Source organism: Cetorhinus maximus, chromosome 3 (assembly GCF_964194155.1).
Source record: "Cetorhinus maximus chromosome 3, sCetMax3.hap1.1, whole genome shotgun sequence".
Taxonomy (NCBI): domain Eukaryota; kingdom Metazoa; phylum Chordata; class Chondrichthyes; order Lamniformes; family Cetorhinidae; genus Cetorhinus; species Cetorhinus maximus.
The window spans coordinates 76,154,557-76,177,966 of record NC_135881.1 but is presented as its reverse complement, the minus strand read 5'-3'; the positions used below and the strand labels follow the sequence as shown (position 1 = coordinate 76,177,966).

The 23,410-nt window shown below is 40.3% G+C and overlaps 1 protein-coding gene across 8 annotated transcripts in view; it reads left to right on the top strand.

Annotated features, from left to right (window-relative positions):
- Window positions 1–23,410, top strand: part of tpk1 (thiamin pyrophosphokinase 1) — a 369,053-nt gene that overhangs the window by 110,778 nt on the left and 234,865 nt on the right. For all 8 annotated transcript variants that reach the window (XM_078538592.1, XM_078538593.1, XM_078538597.1 and 5 more), the window contains one exon: window positions 10,304–10,373. In XM_078538592.1, coding sequence (XP_078394718.1) covers window positions 10,304–10,373 — 70 coding nt within the window. The remainder of the gene's footprint in view (window positions 1–10,303; window positions 10,374–23,410) is intronic.

The following is a 23,410-nucleotide window of genomic DNA, read 5'->3' as shown; positions in this document are numbered from 1 at the left end:
TTTGAAGTCAGGCTGGAGGGGAGCTTGCAATTAGTGGAGTTCTCACGTGTTGCCCATGTGGTTCTAGGCAATAGAGTTCACAGAATTCAAAGGTGCTGTTGAAGAAGCTTTGGTGAGTTACTGTAGTGAATTTAGTAGATTGTACGCACTGCACCCACTATCTGTCAGTGTGGAGGAAGTGAATGCTTAAGGTAGTGGATGGAGTGGAAATGTAGAAAGAAAATACTGGAGGCCCTAAAAATTGTATTTCAGGATTCTGTTCAGAATGAAAATAATGTAAGGACAGAAGAAAAAAGGAGCAAGAGAAGGCCATTTGGACCCTTGAACCTGCTCCACAATTCAATAAGATCATGGTGATTTTCAACCTAAACCCCACTTTCCTACCTGTTCTCCATACACCTAGATTCCCGTAGAGTCCAAAAATCTATCGATTTCAGCTCTGAATAAACTCAACAACTGAGGATTCACAGCTCTCTGGGATAGAGAATTCTAAAGATTTAGAACCTTGAGTGAAGAAATTTCTCCTCATCTCGGTCCTAAGTGACCAATGCCTAATCCTCAGACTATGCTCCTTAGTTCTAGACTCTTCAATCAGGGAAATAGCCCCTCAACATTTTTCCTCTCAAGAATTCTCAGAATTATAAGTGTTACCATGAGAGATCATCTTTCTTTTGGACTCCAGTGAGTATAGGACCATTGTACTGAATCTTTCCTCATAGGACAACCCTCTCATAGCAGTCTGGTAAAACTTTGTTGTGCTCCCTCTAAAGCAAACATATCCTTTCCTAGGTGCAGAGACCAAAGTGGCACGCTGTACTCTAGATGTGGTCTTGCCAACACGCTGTACGATTGAAGCACAACTTTATTACTCTTGTATTCCAACCCCTTTGCAATAAAGAACAACATACCATTTACCTTGCTGCACCTGTGTGTTAACGTTCTATGTTCTATAAATATATGAACACCTAAATCCCTCTGAACACTAATATTTAATAGTTTTTCACCATTTAAAATGTTCTTCTTTTAATTATATGTTCTTCTATTACCTATTTTCTTCATACCAAAGTGAATAATCTCACATTTTCCCATATAATCCTCCATCCACCACCTTCTACCCTATTCATGTAACTTGTCTATACCCCTCTTCAGAATTTTTGTGCTCTTCTCCTAGCTTACTTTCCCACCTAGTTTTGTATCTCCAGCATACTTGGAGTCAGACTTGGCATGCATTACACTTGGTCCCTTCCAAGTTATTACTATAGTTTGTAAATGTGACAGAGGACTAGAGAGTGACCAATATAATACCTATTTTCAAAAAGAGGTAAAGAGCTTATGTGGATAATTACAAGCCAGTTCGTTTAACATTTCTGGTTGGGAAAATTTCAAAACCTGTAACAAGAGTTACAATGATTAAGCACTTTGAAGAGAAAATCATTAGAACCAGCCAATGAAGATTGCAGAATAAATGTTGATGCATAACAAACACAGTGGTGTTCCCCTCTTGTATTCTTTTGAGTTTAGAGAATAGAAAACATTTACTGTAACTTTGCAAATCCATATGTTCTGATCTTCCTATCCCCATTTCAACTGCTGTTAGTGTTGCACAAAATCATCATAAACACATTAAATGGAGATTTTAAAGAACCTTACTCATTTTCTAATGCCTTTTGTGAAAGCAAAGTGATGCCAATTTTTTTGTTAATCAGATTGTGCACATCTGGAATCATTACACTTCAAATAGGTCACCAATGTTGTGTTTTCTTGTATTCAGGCACCTTTAGGCACCAACTATCATTTATTGCATTAAACAATTTATTAGCTATTTAAAAGAATGTTTCAACAATAATTAACAGTCACTTATTTCACTGAAGTGTGTGCACTGGCTTAATGCCATTAATACTCCAAAACATTAAAAAATTAGGCTAACTGTATTCACTAAAGATCTTGTGAATTGTCAGTAGATATCTTGTGATTTATGATAATCTTTGTGATACCTTAGGCACCACAGACAGAACAATCAGCCAGCTTATGAAATGTGAAAATATTAGGCTATGTGAAATCAGGGTTTTCTAATTGCGTGACAGTGAATTGTGCAACAATTATTTGTCATTGGGCAATGAACTCGGCTGCAGCTGTATCCCCTTTCAGTTGGTCAGCTAAGTATTGACAATAATTATAAAGCAAAAAAAAAGAGGATACTACTCCAATGGTATTTATTCACACAGCTCTTTTGTAATTGAGAGAAACTGAGTTATTTTTTCAGAGGGTCACAGAAGTTATATGAAAACTTTGATTGTATTGCCTCTTTAGAAGGGGTTACATGTATGACTTAAAGAACTGAAAATCTTCATTTAAATGCCTAAATTTAAATATATCTGTATGTGTTTTGGTAGAATGCATGAAGGAATGGGAGATGAATTTGTCATTTAGCCTATTGAGTTAATTCCTTCTATAGACCTTGTACAATTTTCCCCATAATGGACTCAACCCAATGTATTTAATTTCTATTTTTTACCAAATTTTCTAATTTGGAACATAACCAACCCATAGGCAAAACTTTCAAGGAAGTCAAGTCACAGATATTTATTTAACCTGTGGTACTAAGTTAGCTAGGAAAAGTTCAGAATGTCAATTTAACATTATATTTGCGCTCCTCAACTTTGACCAAATTATATTTCCAAGTGCCCAGTGGCAAGGTTTTCCAAGAAGTATTTTATTACGAAAGTTTAGGCTAACCTGAATAAACTTAAACTCCATTTCTAATCAGCTGTTTCTCTTGCCTTGAAAGGAGCTAATCAACATATTAGCTGAATGCGTCTTCTGCATTCGCTGCTCCCAATGCAGTCTCTTCTATATTGGGGAGACCAAACAGAGACAAAGGAACACCTTTGGTCTGTCCGCAAACATGACCCAGACCTTCCTGTTGTTTGCCATTCCCACCTACTCTCATGCCCACGTGTCCGTCCTTGGCCTGCCGCAATGTTCCAGTGAAGCCCAATGCAAACTGGAGGAACAGCACCTCATCTTCCGATTAGGCACTTTACAGTTTTCCGGACTTAACATTGAGTTCAACAACTTCAAACCATGAACTCTGTTCTCTATCTACGCCCATTTTAAATCTTTTTTTCCAAAATTCATTTTTATTTTTTATCCACTTATTTTTATTTTTTATTCATTTTTATTTTTATTCATTTATTCATTGATTTTAACCCCTTTTTTTAATTCCTCCCTTCTTATCCCATTTTTAAACCTTTTTTTTCCCCCACCACCGCTCCCTCTCCCCAACCCATCCCCACATGGACCATTTGTTACTTGTTCATGTTGTTCTTTTCAGAGTGCTTACCCTTGTCCTGCTATTATCACATTTTGCTTTCTTACCTTAATGCCACTATCATCACCCTTTTTAGCCCTTACTACTACCATGAACACTCCCTTTGTCCTTTTGTTCATGACATCTTTGTCAATCTCTCCTTTGCCTCCCCTATCTCTGGCCTTCTATCTAGCTTCACCTGCTTCACCCCCCCTTAAACAGTACAAATTTCATCACGTTTCTACTTCTCTGTAGCTCTGAAGAAGGGGCATACGGACTCAAAACGTCAACTCTGTTACTCTCTCCACAGGTGCTGTCAGACCTGCTGAGTTTTTCCAGCATTTTCTGTTTTTATATTAGCTGATTTGTTGGAATTCCATTCTACTCACTCGGAAAACAAAATTGTTCTGATCTATAGTCTCACTGAGACTTATACTTGTGTTTTCTAGTTCTGTAATCAATTTCAGTAACTTACATCTAAATCTGCATTGCTGTGCTTTTTATCATATTTTTTTCTTTTCCCATGACAATTTTATTTAACAATTTTACTTTCCTTCCTCCTGCCCTGAAAGTATTGATTACTTGCTGAGGACAGTTCCACTGAGTAGAATAGAATTCAATAAATCAGCTAATATGTTGATTGTCTACTGATACTTCAGCCCAAATGGCCATTATTCATGCCTGAGCCTTGACAGGATTTTTGACTGTGGGTTACAATCTAACCAAGTCCAAACTAATTTCTATTCCATTTTATATTTGGCATATAAAGGGAATTTGTTATCATGCGTCTCGAAGACTATAAATGATAGAATTTCAGTTGACTTAGTCCAATTCTCAGATAAGTGTGCAGTGTACCAGCACTCTTGTACCTATGTTGATCTAATGGATTTAGGATGCATTTTTTAAACGTTGCTCTTGTATTTGCAATTTAGATGCAAATACAATCATCGATCATCTCAATGAGTATAATAATCATAAATCAAGCTTAAGTGGACAGTGGAGGTTCCTGCATCTTTTGTTTATGTTTAAGCATGAAAAATGATGCTTGCATTAATTAAACTTTCAGTATCCCTCAACATATTTTATTTCAGTAGAACTCATTTAAAATATCCAGCATCTGAAAAAGAGAAAGGAAAAACAATTTTGTTTGAAAATACCAAGTTTTAGTTTGTTATTCTCTTGCAAATTTTGTGATTTGTGGAAAATGTTTTTAATCCTTTACTTTTACATAGCATGCAGAAAGCTAGCATTAAAAACAACCCATTCAAGTGGTGGGACTCAAAAGAGAATTCTAAGTGTTGGAGTCCAAGTATTAAAGGTTGCTTATGATATGGGAACTGTATCACAATAGGAGTTCTCACCTAGAGAAGAAAAGGGTTAAGGGAAGTTGGAGGAAATATTGGAGGAAGAGAAAAGTAATGAAACCACATAATGCGACTGAGGCTGGGAGCTCAACATTTGAGGCATTGAACTCCCCACCTTCCATTCTGTTTAGTGATGAGCTAAAAGCTGTGTTAGGTGTAACCAATAACAAAATGTAAGTGAGTTACAGCCGGTGAGAGAAAACCTGAGAGAAAATGCCTGTGGTCTGAGAAGGAAAAGTGAGTAGAGGAAGAGACCTTGATCTGTCAGAGATGCCCCAGCCTGTGAAAGAAAATGTATCACAACAGAAGGGAGGACAAGTTGTATAGGTGAATGAGCAGAGTAAAATCATGTACACAGTTGCGGAGTGGACAACATGCATGTCTGATGCCCCTCAAAGCTGTTACACTATTCACTTATATTGATCTGCATCTTTTTTTTTATTTGTTCATGGGATGTGGGCATTTACACCATCTTTACACTATCTACTGCCTTAGTCCATAAGCTTTAATACTCTTACTTAACAAAACTATCAACCTCAGTTTTGAAATCTTCAATTGACCTAGACTTAACAGTTTTTTGGGGTGAGAATTCCAGATTTCTGCTGCCTTTAGTATGAAGAAGTACTTTCTCACATCACCTGTGAACTGTTTAGGCTGGAATAACTGGAGGTTATTCCCTCTTGTTCTAGACACCACACTGGACAGGATAGTTTTTCCTCTATCTACCTGATCAATTCTATTAACCATCTTAACACTCATAGATTCATAGACGTTTGTAGCACAGAAGGAGGAGGCCATTTGGCCCATCGTGCCTGCGCTGGTCAACAAAGATCTGACAGTACTAATCCCATTTTCCAGTGCTTGGCCCATAGCCCTGGAGGCTTTGGCAACTCCTCAATTTGATCACCCTTGAATTTTATTTATTCAAGGGAATACAAATCTAGTCCATGCAAGTTGTCCTCCTAATTTAACTCTATAAGCCCCAGAATCATTCTAGTGAATTTACACTGTAACTCCTTCAAAACCAGCAAACCTTTTTGAGGAGTAGTGCTCAAGAGTTGTGCACAGTACTCCAGATAGGCTCTAACTAAAACTTTATTTCACTATAACTTTTACCCGCTGGTTTTTAAGGCCCTTTGAGATAAAGAAATAAGCAGAGAAATAAGCTCCAAATTAGAAAACGTGCTGTGGGGAGCAGAGTTTAAGTAAAGAGGGCCGCTGGGGCAGAAGTACCCCTTTGGAGCAGTGGTGTTCTGTCTGTGTGGCTAAAGAGCTGAAATTGTGCTTGTGAGCTAGTGTTCGAGTGTACTTGGGAATCTAGTGGAACAAAATCTCTGAAGGCATGATTGAAACCCTGCGAGGTGGGCCATCGTTGAAGTTATCCGAGTTGGAGAGACTGATGGAGAGAATTTCAAGGCAAGATCTTCAAATGTGAAGATTGGAAACCCCTGAGAGGGAGAGATGGAGTTTCAGTGAGATTGGCTGACTCACAGTGTGACTAACATCTGGGTGGGTTGTAGAGAAATCCCTGGAATCTGTTTTTGTTCACATCTATTGTTTATTGTGTACTGTGGTGTGTTTGACCACAGTTTGCCTGTTAATTTACATGTATCTCATACTTACCCTGAATGTTAGACTATAAGATAGATATTGTAAATTATTTTATGTTTCTGACATAACATAAGACCTCACACTGTACATTTTTATATACTCATTGCTATTTCTGAACTTTAAACCTGGGTCTTGGCTGCACAGTGGCTGAACCTATGTCTGTCTGTGACCCCAGAACAAAAGAAGCTAATTTGCAGTTTCAGGAAAACTCACACTTCTTTATCTCTGAGGAGCCACTAAGGATCACCTGGGGCCTGCACAGCCCAACTTCAAAGAGAACTTTACAAAGGTCATATGCACCTGATAACCCAGGCTTACCAGAAGGAGACAGAGGGTCTCCTAAGACAAATGGCCCCCTCAAGCATTCCTTTCAACCCATGATGGCTGGGACATTTATCAGTCTTTGAGACCCAGCTGAATTCCAGATGGTGAATAAACATCCTTTGTTGAAGTCTTGGTGGAGAAGTGCAGGTCATGTGACCTAGGCCTCTGGTTTGTGGAACAAGTAATATTGCCTTGCTAAACTGTATAGCTCAGTCTGCTGCTTTAACATCTGACTAGTAAGTCACACGGAAGGAGCTCTGGCCAAGTTGGACAACTGGCTCCATCTACCCTGCTTCTGTTGGGAGTTCAGCGCCATCACCTAAAAAACTGATTCATCTCTGCGTGCCTATTTGATCATGCAAAGTAAACACCACCAGAAAAGTGAATTCTATAACATTGGTTTTCAGCCAACCGGCCTCCGTAAAGGAATACCTCATTGGACTATGATTCTGGACTCTCGAACTCATGTGAACCAATATTTATTTTCTCTGTGGTTTCTGTCCTGGAAAGCCTTAATTTCCTTATCTTTCTTTACTGCCTGAGTGTGGATGTGAAGTTGTAAACTCTCCTACTCGCGTTTTGTGTGTGTCCAAATAAACAAACCCTCTGAGTTCATCCTATTTCGGGTTTGCTGCGGGGTTATCAATAGAAACTTGGATCGCACAAAAATCAAGGGGTTGGAGAAATACGCCACTGCTTATAAAGAAGGAAACAAATCAAAACACCTTTCTGTTTATGGGCAGGTGGTGAGAGGAGAAATTAGTGCTGTTTAAATTAACCCCTCTCCTGTCCGTAACAACTTGTATTGTAAAGTTTATTTATTGTTTGTTCAAAACCTGTGGAATCTTGTGGCGTTATTCACTTAGTAAGCATCTTAATTCTCAAACTCTGTCTACTTCAAGCAAAACGTTGTTGATCCTTAACTGGATCTCCCCTACAACCCGGGGATTGGCTAAGGATCGTAACATAAACTGGGGGCTCGTTGTGATCTCAAATCCACAGAGAAACATGAGTGCTGATACTTGCTGAGGGTTAAGGTTGATAAGATTTCTATGGTGAATTTTGCTATACTAATTGAAAAGCAGGAATGGCTTTGTCAATTGCTAAGACTTTGCTAGAGAGGGAAGATTTAATCCTGAGTGATTTGCAGTAATTAACCAAAGCAAGGTTAGTCGAATTAGCAGAAAAGGTAAAGTAAGAGTTAAAAGCAGTGGCTAAAAAAGCAGAAATGATGGAGATAACAGCACAGCATCTGGGATAGGAAGAAGGGAAAGTTCATCCAGATTGCAATTCTGTTGAGTTGGCTAGAATTCAATTGCACATAAAGCAGCTTGAACTTGAGAAAGAAAAAGAAATAAAGCAGCTTAAAATAGAAAAGAGGAAATTGAAATGCGAAAGCTTGAATTGGAAAAAGAGGAAAAAGAAAGGGCAAAAGAAATGGAAATATGAAAGCTTGAGTTTCAAAGAGACAAAGAAATCAGACACCATGAACTGGCGATAAAAGCTTAGGTCACAGAGCGAAAGAAAGTTTAGTGGTTTGGATGAGGAATCATGTCCCATTCAGAGCTTTGATACATCAAAGAGTCTTCGTCTGTTGCCTAAATTCACTGAAGATGGGGTAGAGAGAGATTTCATCTCGTTTGAAAGATGGCTAACCAACTAAAGTGGCTAGAGGACACACGAGCTCTCATTTTACAAAGCGTTTTGGTTGGTAAGGCTATGGATGTGTATTCTAAACTTTCAGAAGAACAATCTTCAGATTGAGAGATAGTTAAAGCTGCAGTACTTAATGCTTAGAAGCTTGTCCCTGAAGCATATCAATTGAAATTTTGTACTTAAAAGGAAAGACTGAACGAGACGCAGAATTTGCTAGGGAGAAAGAAATGTGGGACTGATGGTTTCAATTCCTGAAGTTAGAACAAAATTTTGAGAATGTGAGGGAGCTAACGATACTGGAATAGTTTCGAAATAGCATCCCAAAAGCTATTCGCTCACACCTGGAAGACTGTAAGGTTTCTAAGGTATGAGAAGCAGCGGTTCTGGAAGATACGTATGATTATATCACTTGGCAGCAAGGGGGCAGTAGATCTCCAACTGTAAACCCATAGGGAAGCTGGAGGAACAGAAAATCGTCTAGCTTTTTGGAGAAGGGTGAAGATGTTCCAGTCAAAAAAAAAATGATAGTGTAGAGGATAAAAGTAATGTAAAGAAAAATGCTTTTATTGCTATAAGACAGGGCATCTCAAAGCCCATTGTTGGAAGCTGAACAGTAAACCAGTGGCAGTAATAAGAACACTTAAGGAGCCTGTAGAAGAGGCTGTACCAGAAATGGAAATTAATATTAAAACCATAGCAATAGCACAGGTGAAATGTGCTCCCTTGGAACCCACTAGAAAGAGGGATATAGGGATATGGCTCAAGATAGTTGAGGTGATTCTTTCTTAAATACTGCTAAAGGGAGTCAGGCTGTTGGAGGTTCTAGATGTTTTGCCTCAAAGGGAGAAGTGCTCCCTTACTCCTCCAAAAAAAAAAGTAAACAGATTAATATTTTGAGAGGTACCGTGGCAGATCAGTCATTGATGGTGGCTGATGATGCAATTTGTGTTCCAGATGGTATGATGAAAGAATAGTGGGTTTTGATGGGATTTATGAACCTGCTCCCTTGTGTAAAGTCAGTTTATGAAGTGACTTAGTGAACGGCCTTGTTATTGTGGGAATTATTCCTAGTTTACCCTTGGAAGGGATAGATTTTATTCTGGGTAATAATTTGGCTAATGAGGGGCTTATCTTATCAAGAAGGGTTAAACAAGAGTTTGGAAGGATGAGAGTTGATCTTATTGAAACATGTAAGATCCTGAGGGGATTTGTTATGGTAGATACTGGGAGGATGTTTCCACTTGTGGGAGGGACTAGAACCAGGGAACACAGTTTAAGAATAAGAGATGTACTGTTAACAAAGAGATGATGAGATATTTTTTCTCTCAAAATGTCATTATATGGGGAATTCTGTTCCCACGAAAGCAATGGAGGCTGGGCCATTGAATTTGTTCAACACTAAGTTAGACAAATTTTTGACAGACAGGGGAGGCAAGTGTTATCGGGGAAGGCAGATGGCAAAATGGAGTTGAGACTACAACCAGATCAGCTATGCTCTTATTGAGTGGCGGAGCAGGTACAAAGGGCTGAATGGCCTACTCCTGCTCTTAAGTTCTACATTCCTAAATTCCTACCCTTGAATTGGTATTAGTTTCCCCCATATCTCTGGTACTGTAGTCTCTTCCTGTACTGTGAAGAGTAAGAGTACGCACTAAGTGTTCAAGTTATATATCTCATTCACCTGAATGATGTACAACTTCTGTGTTCTTTCCATATATCTGTGTTGAATTAGATGCCTAAGTTGTGGTAATATAATTATGGTATTATTCAGCAGAAGATACTATTGTATGATTTCCTTGCTTTTTGCTTTTTGTTATATTTTGTCACCAAGTGGACGAGAGATGAACCATGTCCAGTGTAGTCCATCTTTTTTGAACCACCCAAAGCACTGATGATTTATCATGTTTATTATTTCTGACTAAAAATTGCTGACCACCTTATATTTGCTAATATTGTGCATAATAGCTTCTGTTTCCAAAAGTTGAAAGTAAAGTTGCTCATGTTCATCTTTGCTTTTTCATTTTGTCTGTTTTTGAAGCTATTGTTCGCGCATGTGCTGATGGTGGAGCAAACCAACTATACGAGCACACTGAAGGAAGGCGGGAAAGGTAAATCTATTAACTGCCCTGTTATTTGTTTTTAACAATCTGCTGTAGAAGTGTGTTTAATGACAGGTTGTCCAATCTTTCTAAAAGAAAGAAACATTCCTGTGTAAAAGTAATTCTGTTCTGATCATTGTATGTAAAGGAAGCACTTATCAGTTAAAAAATTGAAGACAGGCCAGGGGCCTTTTACTCCAATAATTTGCTTCATAAGCCAGTATCAGTATTCACTGATGACATTCACTGTTGTCACGGGTGATGAATGTTCATATTTCCAGAGCTTGAAAAATATTTAAGCACTCAAGCTTGAAGAAATTTACAAGTTGCACCTACAATTCTGTTTCTTGATTATCAGTTCAATTTTTTTCCCTTCACTATAAAATAATTTTCACTTTAGCTGTGAATGTGTTAAGTATACGCCAACAGTTAGGGGTAGGATAGGGGTGGTGTGGGGAAGGCATGTGTGTCTGTTAGGTGTGACGGCTATGTTGAGAACTAAGCACAAAATAAAGAGTATAAAATAATATCGAACAAAAAGCTATGTTTGCCTTTTAATTCCTAATTAGGGGAATTTTTAATTTTCAGAATTTAAATTGAGGTAAAATAGGTGGTTTTGCCAGTTCCATCTGAAAAAGCTGGAAGTGCACAGGGAGTCAGTTAGCATCTGTAAAATGAAGATAGGTTATTAAGTCATGTTTTGATATGACAGGCGCTGATTGATCAATTTATTTCCAGCATTTTCTGTTTTTATTTCAGATTTGTAACCCATCCTTTTTATTTTTCATCTACTCCGATAATTACATTGAATGAAAAATGATAAAGGAATGATATGATTTTAAAATATATTTTGTATTCCCTATTGCTGTTGAATAACTAAAATTCTTGCGAAGAATAGAAATTAAGGTTCCAGAGAACTCTATAGTACAATGAGTATTTCCTAAAACTACAGGCTAATCTCTGGAAGTACTAGAAACCTACTGATTCTAACTGGCAGTCATTCTAACAAATAATGTTTTCTCCAATCTGTGTTGCCGCATTTCCTTTGATTTTGGGAAATATAGTGCCCTGCAGAAAAGACCAATGTTACTATCAGTAAGTGCTTAATCCACACGCATTCATACAAATATTCTTGTTAACAGAGATCATCAGCAATTTGTAGATTTATGTTCCCTTTATCTTTTTTAAGAACTTAAAACACCCCAATTTGAAATTTGACACTAATATTTAATTTGACATTTTGTAAAGATTCACTTGCTTGCAACTACCGTAATCTTTTTTTAATCTATTTGGCACCTCACTTTATAACATGCAGAAAGTTTGTAATTTTTATCGTGGCACTCACCTCTCTCAACTCCTCCACTGTTGCTAAATTGTAAAATTGCTTGCCTGACAGCCAATACTGGATGAGCAGGAATGACCTCCAGTTAACTATTGGGAAGACTAAAGGCATTGCCTTTGGTCTCTGTCGCAAACTCTGTTCCCTAGCCATGGACTCCATCCTCTTGCTGACAACTGACTGAGGATGAACCAGACGGTTCACAATATGGGTGTCATATTTGGCCCAAGATGAGCTTCTGATCACATATTTGGACCACCTCTAAGACGATCTATTTCCACCTCTGCAATGTTGCTGCCGTACCTCAACTCATCAGCTACCAAAACCCTAATCTATGCCTTTGTTACCTCTAGATTTGACTATTCCAATGCAGTCCTGGCTGGTCCTCCACATTCTACCCTTCCTAAATTTGATGTCATCCAAAATTCTACTGACTGTGTCTTAATTCAAATCAAATCATGTTCACCTATAACCCATGTGCTCATTGACCTACATTGGCTCCTGGTCAAGCAACACTTCAATTTTAAAATCCTCATCCTTGTTTTCAAATCCCTATATGGCCTTGCCCCTCCCTATCCTTGTATTTCCTTCAGCTCAAAAATCCTCCAAGATATCTGTGCTCCTCCCATTCTAACCTCTTGAGCATTCCTGATTTCCTTGGTGGCTTATGCCTTCAGTTGCCTGGGCCTAAAGTTTTGGAATTCCCTCCCTAAACCTCTCGCCTCTCTAAATGTCTTTAAGCCCCTCCTTAAAGCCTTTCTCTTTAACAAAACATTTAGCTACCTGCCCTCATGTCATCTTATGTGATTTGGTGTCAAATGTTGTTTATAACACTCCTGTGAAATACCTTGGGACACTTTACTACATTAAAGGCACTATGTAAATATAAGCTGTTGTTGTCTTTTTCATGTATAGTTACTACCAGAACAAAGTTTAGAGTCTAATCACTGAAAATTCATATGATTTTGCGATTGGTGCAGGAACTAGGCTGAAAAATAGCATGGTAATAGTCTAAGCACATTTCTGGCATATTCCTGAAACAAGCCCTGCACTTATCTGCTATTAGAACTAATCAAATAGGTTTGCATTAAGTCCAACTGAGGGACAAAACATTTGTGATGGCCCATGTACTTTTGGGGAAAACATATTTTAGGTTGGGGTGATGGTTCCTTTTAAGAACTATATTTCTCTATGAGATGATTTCTGGTAAAGCACATCGCTTCCAGTAATTGGTCTGGTCATGTGACCAAGTTACCTGGGAGATAAACAATTGAAAAAGGGTCAACAGGAGGTTAATTATAGGGGGGAGTAGATTGTGTGTGTTTGTGTGTACCTGTTTTCAAGCAGTTTTTCTTTAGTTTAGAACAAACTGGCTACAGAGCAGGCAACATCTCTTTCCAGCAGAATTCACTTGAAATTCTGAGTGCTGACTAAAAGAGTTTAAAAGTCTTGGTAAGGGAAGGATTCCACTAATAGTGAGTCGGACTTCTGGGATAGCCAAGCTAAGAAGAAACAGTTTTAAGTGCAAAACTCCAGAGTTAAAGAACATTAGAGCTAGGAGAATTCTAAGCCAAAGTGGCTACGCTTAAGATGTTAGTGAAGCCTGTGTTGAACTGGGAGTCTAAAACCAAGTGATGGTTGGAGGAGATTTGATGGGAAAACCTTACTGGAGATATGTAGAATGCCCAAGAAATCTCAACCCTTACATGAATCTTCGAAGCAGTATTCAGACCAAGTGATTAATCTTCCAATTTTTGGTAAGTATCTGACTTGAGGTATTGAGGGTGTAAATCAAATGGGTGTAGAAGGAAATCTGAGTTAAAAAGTTTCGCTCACATGGTCAGGAAAGCATTTGGAATTCCATCCATATTTCCGTAGCTATATCTTCAGAGGGATATTGATGTTTCCAGTAAAAGTTCTGTTGGTAACCTTCTCTGCCAGTGCTCAGACAGAGGAAGTTTTTGACTGCTGATAGGCAGAATTCTCTAATAAATTCTAATTTTTCTGCCGTCTTGGAAGTTGTCGCTTTATCAACACTTTAATTGCATTACAGACTTAAAGAATTATATCTTAACTGCTGCATATTCCAGAAAAATCAACCTACCGCAGATAAAGCAGGCCGAGGGCAAGGAAGAGCAGCATTAAGCAGGCCGGGAATTGATTGAAGCAGTGTAAAGCAGGTCGGGGGTGGACCGAAGCAGGGTAAAGCTGGCCGGCGGGGGGAGGTGGGGTGAAGCAAAACAGGACAAAACAGGCCTCGGGTGGAGTGAAGCAGCAGAAAGTAGGTCAGGAGCAGAGCGAAGCAGGCCGGGAGTGGGCTGAAGCAGCGTAAAAGAGGTGGAGAGAGGAGTGAAGCAGGCCGGGAGTGGACTGAAGCAGCGTAAAAGAGGTGGAGAGTGGAGCGAAGCAGGGTAGAGCAGGTTGGGAGGGGAGCGAAACAGGGTAAAGCAGGTCGGGAGTGGAGTAAAGCAGGCTGGGAGTGCCATGAAGCAGCTTAAAAAGAGGCCGGGAGTGAAACGAAGCAGGGTAAAGCAGACCGGGTTGGAGCGAAGCAGGGTAAAGCACGCCTGGAGTGGAGCAAAGAAAGGTAAAGTAGGCCAGAGTGGCACAAAGCAGGATAAAACAGGCCGGAGTGGAGCGAAGCAATGTAAAGTAGGCCGGGAGGGGTGCAGAACAAGTGGGTGCAGAGTGAAGAGGAGCAGCTTAAAGTGGGCTCAGAGCAAAGAGAAACAGCATAAAGTGGGTCCAGAGTGAAGAAGAGCAGCATAAAGCGGGCTGCAATTGGAGAGGAGAAACAGAAAGCAGGTCAGGATCAGAGCAGGCTCTCCCTCTGCTGTGAGTCTGAACTGAACGGGAGAGCAGAAATAAATCATGAAGCGACATCAGAGGAGAAGGAGTCACATGGGGTGTGTATGCTTGTAAGCTTTTAAGTTAATGTAAATCAATTATAAAGTTAAGACTTAATTACTTAATTAGTATAAGAACAAAAAACTAAAGCCAATTTGATTTTTCATATAGTTAAGTCAGTGTTCAATAATAGGGGATAGGAACAATAAAGAATTCTGAATTTTTCAGTAAATTAAACTCTGCATACCTTGGCTTGACCCTGAGCTGCATGCGAGAACATAAATGTTTAAGGGTTAAGGACACCCATCTCCCAACTATTCTTACTGTGGAGCTCCAAGTGTCCAGCAGTGGTCATAAGGGTACTATGCCTTGTGTGTTCCAGGTGCATTCTTGTGTACTTGCACTTGTACTCTCACCCTCTGAGGTTCACATTGCTGTCTCACCATCAGGAATTGCATGGCCTCCCTGGTACCCTGCGACCTCCACGGCCGCCACCGCAATGCGGGCCAGGATGTGGAAGTAAGACATCCTTCGCCGGTCTTTGCACTTTCTTTGTTGTTGTGCACTGTCTTCTCCTGAAAGTGCAAAAAGGAAGACTGTTAGTTTCCCATGGAGACAAACACAACACCTATACTGGTGAGGGCCTACAAATGCCCCCCACATATGGCCTTGTAGACCACGAGGAACCTTGTAGTGGTCAGCAAAGATAGACAGGTGCCTTTCTCTAAGATGCGATCTTGGATAAGCTGCTGTTTGACCCTTTGCCATCGACTAGATGGCCACTCCCTCTCCACCAAGCATGTCCTCTCGTTTCGTCACATGCAAGTTCCAAAGGAACTCACTTTGGCTACTGAATCAGGTCACTGACGTGCTTGTGGCACTGGATACAGGCTCAGGGGTTGATCCCACAGCTGCTGACCTTCTCTGCAATTTCCATCCAGGCTAGCTTGGTCAGATCCTCCTGTCATCTGTTCCTGGGGAGAAGGATCTCCTGCCTTGCTCTTGCAGCTTGGAGCCACCTGGGTTGGTCATTTTCCATTATTGCTGTAGCCTTCCAGTGAGCTCCTTGATTGGTTCAAGCCTTCAGTCAAAGGAGCAGTAGCAGGAGCAGGATGGATCAAGGTGGCAGCAGCAAGGAGGAGCCCTTTGTTCAGGCAGCAATGAATCCACAGCTGACAAGCCCTTAAAAATGGCAACAGCATTGCCATGGCATCAGCTGAAACTGACCTTGCCTCCTGAGTTCCCACCTTGCGCCCAGGGTTGGACAGCCCCCATCTCTGCCTCATGTTCTTTCATTGGCTAGCCACCATGAGATTGGGTGTGTCTGGCTGCTGAACGACCAAATGGAAAGTGTGCTCGCTTCCGGTGACACAGCCATGACCTTTGTTATTACGACAAAATTTGGCCAAAGGGTATCAGGAAAGATAGGGAACGAAAGAAAAGAAGAGGGGTAGCAGTATTGATTAACATCAACAATTGTGAACATTACAGTGCTGGAGAGAGAGGATGTCCTCATGGTGTGAAGGACAGAAGCTATTTGATTAGAGCTAATGAGCAATGGAGTTGTCATTACGTAGCCACCAATATGTATAGATACAGAGGAAGAAATTTGCAAGGAAAATTCAGAGAGGTGCAAGACTTATAGAATAGATATAATGGATGACTTTAATTATCAGAATGTGGACTCAGGTGGTAAAGGGCAGAAAGGGGCAAGAGTTTCTAGAGTGTGTTCAGGAGAATTTTCTACACAAGCATATTTCCAGCCCAATGAGCAAAGAGGCATTGCTGGATCTGGTACTGGGACATGAGATGGTTTAAGTATCAGAACGTGTAGGGGATTGTGATCATTGTATCAGAAGGTTTGGATGGAAAAGAACAAGGAGCAATATGGAGTAAGAATAATTAATTGGGACAGAGCAAAGTTCAATGGGATGGGAACAGATCTGGTCCAGATAAATTAGAATCAAAAATTGGCAGGAAAAAACTAACAGAGCAATGGATTACCTTTTAAGGGGAAATAGTTTGGACACAGTCAAGATGCATTCCCATGATGGGGAAAAGTAGGGCAAACAAATACAGGGTAAAAAGGTGGTAAAAATAGGAGTGAGGTTGATTGAGGGTCTAACAGGGGAATTATGCATGGAAGCTGAGGTGCTAAATGAATACTTTTCACCGATCTTTACCGAAGAAGAGGACGCTGGCCCAGATCATAGTGAAGACGAAGCAGTTAAGACCACCGGATAGTTTTAAAGTTGATAAAGAGGAGGTATTAGATACGTTGACTATACTTAAAATAGATGAGCCACCAGGACAGGATGAGATGTATCCAAGGACATTAAGAGAAGTAAGGGTGGAAATTGCAGAGGCACTGACCATAATCTTCCAATCCTCCTTTAAATATAGGGGTGGTTCCAGAGGACCGGAGAATTGAAAATGTTACACCTTTGTTTAAAAATGGGGTGTAAGGATAAATGCAGCAACTGCAGTCCAGTCAGTTTAACTTCGGTGAAATGATAATTCAGGATCAAATTGACAGTCACTTGGACAAATGTTGGTTAATTAAAGAAAACCAGCATGGATTTGTTAAGGCCAAATTGTGTTCAATTAAATAAAAGAAAAATACTACGGATGCTGGAAATCTGGAATAAAAACAGAAAATGCTGGAAAAGCTCAGCAGGCCTGGCAACATCTGTGGAGAGAGAAAGAGTTAAAGTTTTGAGTTTGTATGACTGTTCAGAGCCCGTTAGCCTGTTTCTCTCTCCACAGATGCTGCCCGACCTGCTGAGCTTTTCCAGCAATTTTTGTTTTTTATTTGTGTCTAATTAGCATGCTTGAGTTTTTTGAAGAGGTAACTGAGAGAGTTGATGAAGGTAATAATAATAATGGTATTTTATTTAAGAAGTAAGATTGGAGCTGAAGGCTGAATTGCAGTGTGACTTGGATTGAAAAATTCATATCTAAATTAAATAATGAGGTTAAAAATGTACAAACATGTAACAATCATGTAACAGAAACAGACAAACAAATTCAACAGGTAACAGGGAAGTGGTGGACAGCCTATTAAGGGAAGGGTAATGTTGAATTAAAACTATATTAAAATTACATTCAGTCCACTATTTATATATTACAAGCACTGAAGTGCATGTAAGTTTCATCATTTCAGCACTTTATTGAGGACCAAACCATGTCAGGAATAGGACTATATTGGTACCTTGCTTTCTTGTATTCATCCGTGGGATGTGGGCATTGCTGGCTAGGCCAGCATTTATTGTCCACCCCTAATTTCCCTTGAGAAGGGGGTGTTGAGCTGCCATCTTGAACTGCTGCAGTCCATGTGGTGTAGGTACACCACAGTGCTACTAGAGAGGAGTTCCAGGATTTTGACCCAGTGACACTGAAGGAATGGCGATATATTTCCAAGTCCAGTGGCTTGGAGGCGAACTTGTAGGTGGTGGTGTTCCCACGTGTCTGCTGCCCTTGTCCTTCTAGATGGTAGTGGTCGTAGGTTTGGTCGGTGTTGTCTAAGGAGCCTTGGTGAGTCCCTGCATTGCATTTTGTAGATGGTACACACTGCTGCCACTGTGCGTCGGTGGTGGAGGGATTGAATGTTTGTGGATGGTATGCCAATCAAACAGGCAGCTTTGCCCTGGATGGTGTCGAGCTTCAAAAGAGTTATCGGAGCTGCAGTCATCCAGGCAAGTGGAGAACATTCCATCATACTCCTCACTTGTGCCTTGTAAATGGTGGACAGGTTTCGGGGAATCAGAAGGTGGATTATTCACCACAGGATCTCTAGCCTCTGACCTGCTCTTGTAGCCCTAATATTTATATGGCTAACCCAGTTCAGCTTCTGGTCAATGGTAACCCCACAAGGATGTTGATAATGTTAATGATGATAATGCCATTGAATGTCAAGGGGCGATGGTTGGATTCTCTCTAGTTGGAGACTGTCATTGCCCGGCACTTGTGTGGTGCTAATGTTACTTGTCACTTTTCAGCTTGGATATTGTCTAGGCCTTGCTACATTTGGGTGGGAACTGCTTCAGTATCTGAGGAGTCGTAAATGGTGCTGAACATTGTGCAATCATCAGCAAACATCCCCACTTCTGACCTTATGATGAAAGGAAGTGGTAAAAGGTGGAGTGGGTCAATTCAGGACCTAACAGCAGAATTATGCATAAAAGCTGAGGTGCTAAAAGAATACTTTGCACTTATCTTTACTGAAGAAGAGGCCCAGCTCTCCCGATTTTGGCACAAGGCCCCCAGATGTTAGTAAGGAGGACTTTTCAGGGTTAACAGGTAAGTTTGCCATTGACATTTCCAGTGCCTAGGTCGATGCAAGATGGACCGTCCGGTTTCACTCCTTTTGGAGCTCATAACAGTTTGATACAACTGAGTGCTAGGCCATTTCAGAGGGATTTAAGAATCAATCACATTGCTGTGGGTCTGGAGTCACATGTAGACAAAACCAGATAAGGACAGCTTCCTTCCCTAAAGAGCATTAGTGAACTAGGTGGGTTTTTAGACTTAGAATTTTAATTCTGGATATTTATTGAATTCAGATTCCACCATCTGCCATAGTGGGATTCAAACCCAGGTCCCCAGAGCATTAACCTGCATCTCTCGGTTACTAGTCCAGTGACAATACCACTACACCACCACCTCCCTGAGGGATGCCCTGCATCCTATAGGGTAATGTGGTTGAGGTGGTGTACATGGACTTCCAAAGGGCATTTGATAAATTGTCACATAATAGGCTTGTCAGCAAAGTCAAAGCCAATGGAATAAAAGGGACAGTGGTAGCAGGGGTGTGAAATTGGCTGAGTGACAGTAAACAGAGTGCATTGGTGAATGGACATCTGCCTTTTTTGATGTATATTAATGACCTAGACTTGGGTGTACATGGCACAATTTCAAAGTTCGTGAATGACCAAGAACTTGGAAATATTGTGAACTGTGAGGAGGACAATGATAACCCTCAAGGGGACATGGACAGGCTGGTGGAATGACAGACAAGTGGCAGATGCAATTTTATGCAGAGAAACATGAAGTGATTCATTTTGGTAGGAGGAACAAGGAGAAGCATTATAAAATAAAGGATAAAACTCTAATGGAGTGCAGAAGCAAAGAGACTTGGGAGTATATATGTGCACAAATTATTGGAAGTGGCAGGCCGGTTGAGAAAGTGGTTAATATAGCATACAGGATCCTGAGCTTTATAAATAGGAGATTAGAATACAAAAGTAAGGAAGGTATGATAAATCTGTATAAAATATTAGTTTGTCCTAAACTGGAGTATTCTGGGCACCACATTTGGGATGGATGTGAAAGCGTTAGAGAGGTTGCAGAGAAGATTCATGAGAGTCGTTTAAAGGATCAGGAACTTCAGTTATGTGGTTAGATTGGAGAAACTGGGACTGTTCTGCTTGGAGAAGAGAAGATTAAGAGGAGATTTGCTAGAGGTGTTGGGTGGGGGGAAACTCTTCCCGTTGGTGGAAGGATCGATAACTAGAGGACACCGATTTAAGGTGGTTGACAAAAGAAGCAATGGTGACATGAGGAAAAGTTTTTTTTTGCAGTGAGTGCTTAGGATCAGGAATGCACTGCCTGAGAGTGTGGTGGAGGCAGATTCAATCAAAGTCTTCAAAAAAAAATTAGATAACTATCTGAAGAGAAAAAATGTGCAGGGCTACAGGGAAAAGGCAGGGGAATGGTAAGAGGTGAGTAGCTCTTACAGGGAGCTGGCACAGACATGACAGGTTGAATAGACTCCTTCTGTGCTGTAATCACCCTATGATTCAATAAAGGAATGTGAATACTGAAAAATAATAAACAAAAGCTTGAAGCAAACTCAGAGGACGTTCCCACTTCCCTGAAGTATTTTATATGGAAAAGGCTGTCTGAGATTTTATTGAAAAAATGTATTATTTATGCAACAAATGAGAACTAGGTCTGACCACTTTTAGTTCCTCTAATCAGTATTTCAAAGTATAGACAAATGAATGCCTGCCAAATCATTCTTTAACAGCTGCAAAATTTAAGCAATTGACTTTAATAAATTATCAGCCATTGTTGAGACAATGATGTCTGACACACATATTCAATTAGCAACCACCGAATGACCGCCGTGAACAAAAAACTCATCAACAGCCATGTAGCACCTGTACAGATTGTGCTGTCAGTTCATAGCACCCTTGCCTTTGAATCAGAGGGTTATGGGTTCGTGTCCCACTCCCGGAAACCAAGAACTGTGATTGTACTCGAAAGAGTTGCAATCTGTGACTGTTGATAACTCGAAAGAATTTTTGTACTGTTGGTAAGAATCGAAAGTGTTAAGGGCATGAATTCCCTAATGATTCACAGAAGTAGCATTTTTGCAGAACTTGGAGAAACTGCTGGGAATAAAAGAGGTCAGGACTGCTTCAGGCCAGCTCTTGTCTAACACCAAGGACAATCTCTAACTTGAGTGTCGACCGTGGCTCAGTTGGGTAGAACTCTCATCTCAAGTCTCACTCCAGAGACTAGAGCATAAAAATCCAGGCTGACACACCAGTGCAATAGTAGGTGCGTCACTACTGGGAAAAAAAATGTAAATATATTTTTATGTATTCAGTCTACAGTTATGTTATTAGATGCAATATGACATGGAGCATTCAGGTGCAGTATACTACCAATTGCTTGTAATTTACTGATCATTGTAGTGCACTGTTTGTTACTAAGCTAATTGCAAAATGTTTAAATTTCTCTAGAGCTTTTCCTTTCCCTACCTTTCTCCAGTCCCAACAATTCCCCCTCAAATCCTCCATTCCTCTGACTCCTTTCTCTTGAATATCTTCTGTTCTTTCCTCAATCATTTGTGGCAGTGTTTTCAGCTGCAGAGTTCCATAAAGCCTTTCCTTCCCTCTCCTTTTAAGATCCTCCATAAAACCATCCTCTTTAATTTTTTGCTCACATCTGCTAACATTTCCTTCCTGAGCTTAGTGCTCATGTTTCTCTGTGTTAAAAGCGTTACCTATATCAATGTTCAATTTTTGTAGATGGTTGGGAGTTTACAAGTGATGCTGCAAACAAGTTGAGGGCAGGGCACATTAGGGTTCATTTCATGGTCAGATGCTGAAGAAAATGAGATTCAAACAATGTGGGAGATGTGGGTAAGGAGAATAAGAGGATGTGGCTGGACCTGGCCTTATAGATTGGCTACAGAGATAGTAGTATCAAGGGAATGGCCATGAATATGAATAGGTGAGTTTATATGGAGGAAAATATATTCTTAGTGTCTTCTTGTTGAAAAGTAATTTAACTTCCAGGCACTACCTCAGGTTCCTCTCCAAAATACTCTTCCTTTAGTCTATCTGATGCCTCAGTACCGAACAATTCCTTGTCTGCAGTGATTTCAATAAACCTTTCCTTTAAATTCACCATTCATATTCTCAACAGCCATTTTCCTCCACATAAAGAAAGAAAACAAAGTCGGGTGATGTGGAGGATGGAAGTACATGATCTCTATGATGGCGAGGAGTAGAAAAGCTTATTTCAAGGTCATATTGGGTGCCATGTTTACAAACAGTCTGGTTCAAACTGAGTCAGTGATCATGAAAGGGATGGAATCAGTGACGTGGGTATTGTTTGTGGTGGGGGTTTAAAAAGATGGTATTTGCCTTCTCGATTTACTGGAAGTAATTGCAGTTTCTCCAATAGATTTTTTTTTATTAATTCATGTGATGTGGGCATTGTTGACAAGGCCAACTTTTATTGTCCATCCCAAATTGCTCTTGAGACAAGCAGCCTGACAAGACAGGAAGTACAAGGGTGGAAAAAGACTCTGAAGAGGTAAAGTTATCTCTGTAACCTTATCTGTAACCGCCTTAAGTCCTACAAATCTCCAAGATCTCCAAACTCCTCCAATTCTGACCTCTCACATATCCTCAGTTTCCTTTGCTCCGTATTGGCAGCCGTGACTTCGGCTGTCTGGCCCTTAAACTCTGCAATTCCCTGTCTAAACCTACACAACCCATCTTCTCTTCTTGAAGTCCATCCTTAAAACCGCCTTCTTTGATCAAGCTTTTGGTTATCTGCTCAAATGTCTCTTTATGTGGCTTAATGTCAGTTTTGATTGATAATGTTTCTGTGAGGTGCCTTGGGATGTTTTAACATGATGACTTACAATAGATCCTTTGGGGACTTAAGAGCTAATGATGTGTAACCAGGAAGAGAAACAATTGCTGATAATGCTGTGGCTACATTTGAAGGATTAAGAGTGGACCTGGATGAGGGCAGTTTCACGAAGCTGGACAATGGAGAAGAAATGTTGGGGAATGTTGCTGTGGTTGGATATGTCCAAGGCTGCAGACCGGTCAAGGTGAGGGAATTGAGGGATAAAATACCAGTCACAGAGAATGTCAAAAAAGGTGCATTTACTTTGCCCAGTGTAGTCTATAAGCCACCAACTAGTTGGAAAGGTGAAGAGGAACAAATTTGCAAGGAAGTTACAGAGAGGTGCAAGAATTATTGAGTAGTTACAATGGAGGACTTTAATTATCCGGATATAGAATGGGGTAGTAGTGGTGTAAAGGGCAAAGAGGGGAAAGGGTTCCTAGAGGGTGTTCAGAAAAAAATTCTAAAGCAGTATGTTCCTACTCCAGTGGGAAAGGCACTGCTGGACTTGATTCTTGGGATTGGGGTGGGCCAAGTGGATGAAGTGTCAGGAGAACTTTTAGGGGACAGTAATAATTGTATCATAAGGTTTAGGATAGATATGGAAAAGGACAAAGAGCAGGAGTAAGAATAATTGACTGGGGGAAAACCAACTTCAATGAAGTAAGAATGGATCTGGACCGAATAAATTGGAATCAAAGGCTGG